This window comes from Oncorhynchus clarkii, chromosome 9 (genome assembly GCF_045791955.1).
Source record: "Oncorhynchus clarkii lewisi isolate Uvic-CL-2024 chromosome 9, UVic_Ocla_1.0, whole genome shotgun sequence".
NCBI lineage: Eukaryota > Metazoa > Chordata > Actinopteri > Salmoniformes > Salmonidae > Oncorhynchus > Oncorhynchus clarkii.
The window spans coordinates 74,109,755-74,117,562 of NC_092155.1; the positions used below are offsets into that span (position 1 = coordinate 74,109,755).

Genomic DNA, 7,808 nt, shown 5'->3' on the forward strand with positions numbered 1-7,808 from the left:
GTTGAACGGGGGGGGGGGGGGGGGGGGAGTTCCCTGAGGGGAACCCCTCGCCTCAACAGGTTTTAAGAACAAATTCTTATTTACAATGACGGCCTACACCGGCCAAACCCAGACGAAGCTATGGGACTCCAAACCACAGCTGGTTGGATTCAAACCAGGGTGTCTGTAGTGACGCCTCAAGCACTGAGATACAGTGTTTTAGACCGCTGTGCCATTACATCAGCAATGAGACATTGCAGGGATCTAGCTTGCAGACTTAATATTAAACTTGAGTCATCGACATACATGGACACCTTTGTTTTTAAGCCTTGGATTTCTAATACTCTAATGTTATCATCGGATTTAAATAGCTAGCATTTCAAATAGATGTGGTGACAGCGGACACCCTTGTTTAACTCCTCTTTACAATTCAAAACTCTTTACGAAGTAGTATTTACTGTTTTTTTTTATATGGACTGGTTCTTTATATTTGCCATCTGGGTCTTGTTTTAATAATAGAGAAATCAGATATTCCTGCTGAGTACCTGACAGACTATCATTTCTATAGAAGTAGTTAAAACAATCTAACAATGGAGCTTTTAGTATATAAAAAAGGCTTGATATACCTCTACCGGTATGCCATCAAGCCCTGGGGATTTTCCAGACTGAAAGGATTTAATAACCTCCAAAAGTTATTCCTCTGTCATTTGGCCTTCGCAATGATCTATTCGTACCTTTGTTAGTTTTCTTTTTTTTTTATTATTTGGAAAGAATTCCTTACAGTAATCGGCATTCAAAGGGTGAGGATGAGATGGGAAAAAAAAACATGTTCTTCAAATATTTAGCTTCCTCTTTTAAAATATCATAGATGACTCCGTGGTGGTCATCTATGGTCAAAAGAGTAAGTGGTCAAAAGACTACTTAGTTGTAGTCACAAACCGGTTACCAATAACTACAAACGTAGTTATATTTTTGGGTTATTACAAATGTGTTAACTTATTTCCAGATATCTTCTAAATGACCCAGAAAGAGAAAATGGTACCCGCTTGCCCTCATCTGTTCTCCTTTTTGTTTTGTCAAGCTTTCTGCATGTACTCTGTGAATTAGGCTAAGCTAACTTTTTGGCTAGCTTGTTGGCTAATATAACTTAATATAGATAGCTAACATTATTTGATAACTGGTTAGAGGACGCTATTTATTTATAAAAATAAATAGTGGTTTAGTTTATTGTAGCCTTAAACTAGGTGTTGATAGCAACTGGCTGACTCATGCGTAATGTTAGCAGGCTGGTAGGGTTAACGTTAGCACGCTAGTAGGATTAACGTTAGCAGGCTGGTAGGGTTAACGTTAGCAGGCTGGTAGGGTTAACGTTAGCACGCTAGTAGGTTTCACGTCAGCAGGCTAGTTGGTTAGCAACCTTGCAAGTTGATTTGTAACAATAAATTCATAAAGTATTTGCTTGTAAGCTGGCTAAAAAAATAACATTTAAACCAGTATTTATGAGTGCAAACAATTTGGTTTAATTTGAAATTGTACATTTGAAGTTATTTCTGTTGGAGTTTACATTATAGGGAATAGGCTGGCTTGCTGAGTCCTCAATATAAATAACTAGAAAAATAGAAAAGAGAGGTGTAACTTTGCATTGGGACTTTTGACGCGTATACTATTGCAAATCCATATGTTACATGTCGTTACCTTTAAACCCTGATCCCAAAGACTCGACTGCCCCCGCATGGATAAAAAGAGAACTGCTCATTTTCAGCCACTAATGAGATTCATTTGAATTTCCTGAAGCATCATGAAAAATATCTGCAACAAAAGAGTGATCAAGTTACGATCCGACATCTGTACCTTTAAAAAAAATACATCTTACCTGGACCCATAGCCGACTTATCCCAGTCATTAATTCATTCAGGTTGGGTGAGTGACACTGGTCCTAGGGCATGTGTTCTTTGATCTTTACGTAATCTTATCCTTGCATAATTTTATCCTTGCGTAATCTTCTATGGAAATTTGGATAGGGAGCAGAGCAGTGTTTTGTTTGAAGCTGGACTATAGGCGAGGAAGGATTTCTCCTCTCTGTCTCTCTGCATCCCGTTTGTTGTCCTCACATTGGAGAGACTATTACTGTACGGACTAAAACGAGGTGCAAATTATAAACAGACGTGTCTGATTTGGCAGCGGATGGATTTCATTTCAGAGGATGATTGAGGATGGCTAAATCTGATCTGACGTTAAGGTAGGATACATTCTGTATTATTATCATGCTGTTTTGGAGCAAATGGAATGCTGTAGAAACTAATCAAATAAAAAAAAATATATATATATTTGTTAAAATCTGAATGCATGCAAATGTAATTGTTTCTCATAGTGATTGTGTGTGTGACTGAATGTATTTTAGGGAATATACTTCCACTCTATCAAGCATGTAACCATGACGATATCCTCTCCTGTCAAACAGCCATGTCTCTGTTTCAAACAACAATAGTCTGTTTGCTTTTCTCTCAGACCTCAATTAAGCGATGCCAGGGATTCCACCAGCTGCTGCACCATGCTGTGTAGGAAGAGAACCATAATACAGGAAGTTCCTCTCCTTTAATAACAACACACCGACCGTCTCCTAGCATGTTGCCTCCACGCAGAGCGGGCGCCCTGCCGGAGCCCTCCCCCTCTGCCTCTCCCTCTCTCAGCCTGAGGAGGATCCAGGTTCGATGGGCCTTGTACCTCTTCTTCTCCCTGGCCCTCCTCTGGTTCCCGTCTGGGGCGGTAGCCTCAACCCTCAACTGCCACAAGACCTGCATCTGTGCCAGTAACATCGTGAGCTGTTCCAAGATGAACCTGACCACGGTGCCCACTGGCCTGCCTCTCTACACGGCCGTCCTGGACCTCAGCTACAACAACGTCTCCCGGCTGAGGGCTGAGTGGACCACGGTGAAACTCACCAAACTCCACAACCTCCTACTCAGTCACAACGGCCTTCACTTCCTCTCCTCTGAGGCCTTCGCCTACGTCAAACACCTGCGCTACCTGGACCTGTCCTCCAACAACCTGCGACAGCTGGACGAGTTCATCTTTGAACCGCTGGGGCAGCTGGAGGTGAGAGACAGAGGGAGAGAGAGAGAGAGAGAGAGAGAGAGAGAGAGATAGAGAGAGAGAGAGAGGGAGAGATTAGAGAGAGACAGAGAGACAGAGAGACAGAGAGAGAGAGAGAGAGAGAGAGAGGGAGAGATTAGAGAGAGACAGCGAGACAGAGAGACAGAGAGAGAGAGAGAGAGCGAGAGAGAGAGAGAGAGAGAGACGAGAGAAGGAGGGATTAGAGACAGACTGAGAAAGAGGTAGACAGAGAGAGAAGAAGATTGAGAGAGACAGAGAGATTTTTTTAAACTATTTGCACATAATTATAACACTGTAAGTAGACATAATATGGCATTTGAAATGTGTCTATTCCTTTGAAACTTGTAAGTGTAATGTTTACTGTTAATTTCTCCATATTCCCAGGTGCTGTTGCTGTACAACAACCGTATATCTCAGATTGACCACTCAGCCTTCCAGGGTCTCCACAGCCTGCAGAAACTCTACCTGTCCCAGAACATGATCTCACGATTCCCCCTGGAACTGGTCAAGGACAAGACCCGCCTGGAGAAACTCAGCCTAATGGACATCTCCTCCAACAGGATCAAGGTATAAGACTGTGTGTGTGTGTGTGTGTGTGTGTGTGTGTGTGTGTGTGTGTGTGTGTGTGTGTGTGTGTGTGTGTGTGTGTGTGTGTGTGTGTGTGTGTGTGTGTGTGTCTGTGTGTCTGTGTCTGTGTGTCTGTGTCTGTGTGTCTGTGTCTGTGTGTCTGTGTGTGTGTGTGTGTGTGTGTGTGTGTGTGTGTGTGTGTGTGTGTGTGTGTATAATGTTTTTTTTTATACCTTTACTGTGTTTACTTGACCTAACCATGATGTTGACCTTGCAGACAGACTGCAGTGCTTGTTACTACAGCACTGTTATGACTTTAGGATGTTATTCCTGTAATGACTTTATGATTTTATTCCTGTTATGACTTTAGGATATTAATCCTGTTATGACTTCAGGATGTTATTCCTGTTATGACTTTAGGATTTTATTCCTGTTATGACTTTAGGATTTTATTCCTGTTATGACTTTAGGATGTTATTCCTGTTATGACTTTAGGATTTTAATCCTGTTATGACTATAGGATTTTATTCCTGTTATGACTTTAGGATGTTATTCCTGTTATGACTTTAGGATGTTATTCCTGTTATGACTAGGATTTTATTCCTGTTATGACTTTAGGATGTTATTCCTGTTATGACTTTAGGATGTTATTCCTGTTATGACTTTAGGATGTTATTCCTGTTATGACTTTAGGATGTTATTCCTGTTATGACTTTAGGATGTTATTCCTGTTATGACTTCAGGATTTTATGTTTGTGCCTGTGAGGTGTGAAACACCTTGAGATTTACCTGAATTCTAAAGTGTGCTGTGCAAATAAAATATATAATTATTATTAGGTCCCCCATGCATTAAAAATGTAATTGTTTCTCATAATGTCTGTGTTATTATTACGATTGTTTCTCATAATGTCTGTATTATTATTATGATTGTTTCTCATAATGTCTGTGTTATTATTACGATTGTTTCTCATAATGTCTGTATTATTAGGTCCCCCCCATCGAGGAGCTGCAGGTGCTGCCTGCCTGGATAAAGAACGGCCTCTACTTCCACAACAACCCTCTGATCTGTGACTGTAGCCTATATAGTCTCCTGGCCCACTGGCACATCCTCCGGCTCAACTCAGCCCTGGACTTTAAAGACGAGTACAGCTGCTATCTCCCCGGGTCCCAGAAAAGCAGGGTGGGGGTCTTCGACCTCAACAGAGACTACATGAACTGTAGTACGTTCTACGAGGCGGACGAGGAAGCTTGGCTGGAACAGACGCTGATCTTGCGCTGTGATACTAAACACAGAGATCTGTCTAAGACCTGGGTGATGCCTGGCGATGTAGTGGTGACGGAAGGCCTTAATCAGACAGCCAAGGTGCTTCCTGACGGTAGTCTCCAGATCGGCCCGGTGAAGCCGAACGACTCGGGGACGTACACATGCTACGCTGTGAGCGAAGCCCTCAACGAGACGATCTACGTGCTGCTCAAGGTGTTTACTGTTCTGTAATGTGTTCGCTGTGTGTTGTGATGTTGTGTGTACAGTAATCCTGTGACGTCTTTATTTCCCCCTTGGGGATCAATAAAGGTAAGAAACAGTGAACCCTTTGGAATTACCTGGATTTCCTCATAAATTGGTCTTCAAATTTGATCTGATCTTCATCTAAGTCACAACAACAGACAAACACAGTCTGTTTAAACTAATAACACACAAATTATTGTATTTTTCTTGTCTATATTGAATACATCATTCAAACATTCACAGTGTAGGTTGGAAAAAGTATGTGAGCCCCCTAGGCTAATGACTTCTCCAAAAGCTAATTGTAGTCAGGAGTCAGCTAACCTGGAGTCCAATCAATGGGATGAGATTGGAGATGTTGGTTAGAGCTGCCCCTTTCCAGTAAAAAACACTCACAAAATGTGAGTTTGCTGTTCACATCAAGCATTGCCTGATGTGAACCATGCCTCGAAAAAAAGAGATCTCAGAAGACCTAAGATTAAGGATTGTTGACTTGCATAAAGCTGGAAAGGGTTACAAAAGTATCTCTAAAAGCCTTGATGTTCATCAGTCCACGGAAAGACAAATTGTCTATAGATGGAGAAAGTTCAGCACTGTTGCGACTCTCCCTAGGAGTGGCCGTCCTGTACAGATGACTGCAAGAGCACAACGCAGAATGCTCAATGAGGTTAAGAAGAAATCTAGAGTCAGCTGAAGACTTACAGAAATCTCTGGAACATGCTAACATCTCTGTTGACGAGTCTACGATACGTAAAACACTAAACAGTAACGGTGTTCAAGGAGGACATCATGGAAGAAGCCTCTGCTGTCCAAAAATAACATTGCTGCAAGTCTGAAGTGCACCTGGATGCACCTGCAAAATATTCTGTGGACAGATGAAACTACATTTGAGTTGTTTGGAAGGATCACACAGCACACAAAGGCATAGCACACCAACATGAAAATCTCATCCCAACTGTAAATTATGGTGAAGGGAACATCATGGTTTGGGGCTGCTTTGCTGCCTCAGGGCCTGGACAGCTTGCTATCATCGATGGAAAAATGAATTCCCAAGTTTATCAAGACATTGTGCAGGAGAATGTATGGCTATCTGTCCGTCAATTGAAGCTCAACAAAAGTTAGGTGATGCAACAGGACAACGACCAAAAACACAGAAGTAAATCAACAACAGAATGGCTTCAACAGAAGAAAATACGCCTTCTGGAGTGGCCCAGTCAGTCCTAATCTCAACCCGATTAAGATGCTGTGGCATGACCTCAAGAGAGCAGTTCACACCAGACATCCCAAGAATAGTGCTGATCTGAAACAGTTTTGTAAAAAGGAATGGTCCAAAATTCCTCCTGACCGTTGTGCAGGTCTGATCCACAACTACAGAAAGCGTTTGGTTGAGGTTATTGCTGCCAAAGGAGGGTCAACCAGTTATTAAATCCAAGGGTTTACATACTTTTCCCACCCTGCACTGTGAATGTTTACACGGTGTGTTCAATAAAGACATGAACAATTATAATTGTCTGTGTGTTATTAGTTTAAACAGACTGTGTTTGTCTGTTGTTGTGACTTAGATGAAGATCAGATCAAATTTTATGACCAATTTGTGAAGAAATCCAGGTAATTCCAAAGGGTTCACATACTTTTTCTTGCCACTGTAAATTCAATTAAATTCAAATCTATTCTATACAATTCAATTTAGAGCGTCTGCAAAATCTAAATGAAATTCAACTTCATTCCTATCAATTCCCAAAGGTGCATAACTTCCCGGAGAAGGGAAATGGCGAGAACCTGAATACGGCATACACCACCCTGGTGGGCTGCGTGACCAGTTTGGTCCTAGTGTTCATCTACCTGTACCTGACCCCCTGCCGATGCTTCTGCTGCCCCAAGAACAACCACCAGGACTCCTTCCACTCCTCCATGCTCAGCCAGGAAGACTTGGCCAACAACACGGACCCAAGGCACGTGGCCTTCATCGACCCCAAGGAGCTTGGGCAGAACGGGAAAGTGAACCCCAGCGATATGGAGGGGGACCAGGGAGAGATGGATGAGGAGGGAGGATTACTGGGGAAGGGAAGGAGGAAGAAGTCTGTGGCTGAGTCTATTAGTTTGGTCTTCTCTGACACCCCCGTAGTGGTCTGAGATGGTACGGACCGGAGAGCTCGGTGTACGCTGTGACGTGATTGGATGGATCAGTGATGTACAGTGCCTTGCGAAAGTATTCGGCCCCCTTGAACTTTGCGACCTTTTGCCACATTTCAGGCTTCAAACATAAAGATATAAAACTGTATTTTTTTGTGAAGAATCAACAACAAGTGGGACACAATCATGAAGTGGAATGACATTTATTGGATATTTAAAACTTTTTTAACAAATCAAAAACTGAAAAATTGTCAGTGCAAAATTATTCAGCCCCCTTAAGTTAATACTTTGTAGCGCCACCTTTTGCTGCGATTACAGCTGTAAGTCGCTTGGGGTATGTCTATATCAGTTTTGCACATCGAGAGACTGACATTTTTTCCCATTCCTCCTTGCAAAACAGCTCGAGCTCAGTGAGGTTGGATGGAGAGCATTTGTGAACAGCAGTTTTCAGTTCTTTCCACAGATTCTCGATTGGATTCAGGTCTGGACTTTGACTTGGCCATTCTAACAC

General features: G+C 42.3%; 1 protein-coding gene across 2 annotated transcripts; it reads left to right on the top strand.

Annotated features, from left to right (window-relative positions):
* Window positions 1–2,044: 2,044 nt before the first annotated feature.
* Window positions 2,045–7,330, top strand: LOC139417407 (amphoterin-induced protein 1-like). Of its 2 annotated transcripts, none has more exons than XM_071166681.1 (5): window positions 2,045–2,218; window positions 2,441–3,075; window positions 3,478–3,660; window positions 4,649–5,137; window positions 6,908–7,330. In XM_071166681.1, the coding sequence occupies exons 2-5, from the start codon at window positions 2,605–2,607 to the stop codon at window positions 7,295–7,297; spliced, it is 1,533 nt and encodes a 510-aa protein (XP_071022782.1). In that variant the 5' UTR covers window positions 2,045–2,218; window positions 2,441–2,604; the 3' UTR covers window positions 7,298–7,330. The 2 variants fall into 2 exon arrangements, with proteins under 2 accessions (XP_071022782.1, XP_071022781.1); XM_071166680.1 differs by having other exon boundaries at window positions 2,488–3,075.
* The last annotated feature ends 478 nt before the right edge of the window (window positions 7,331–7,808 follow it).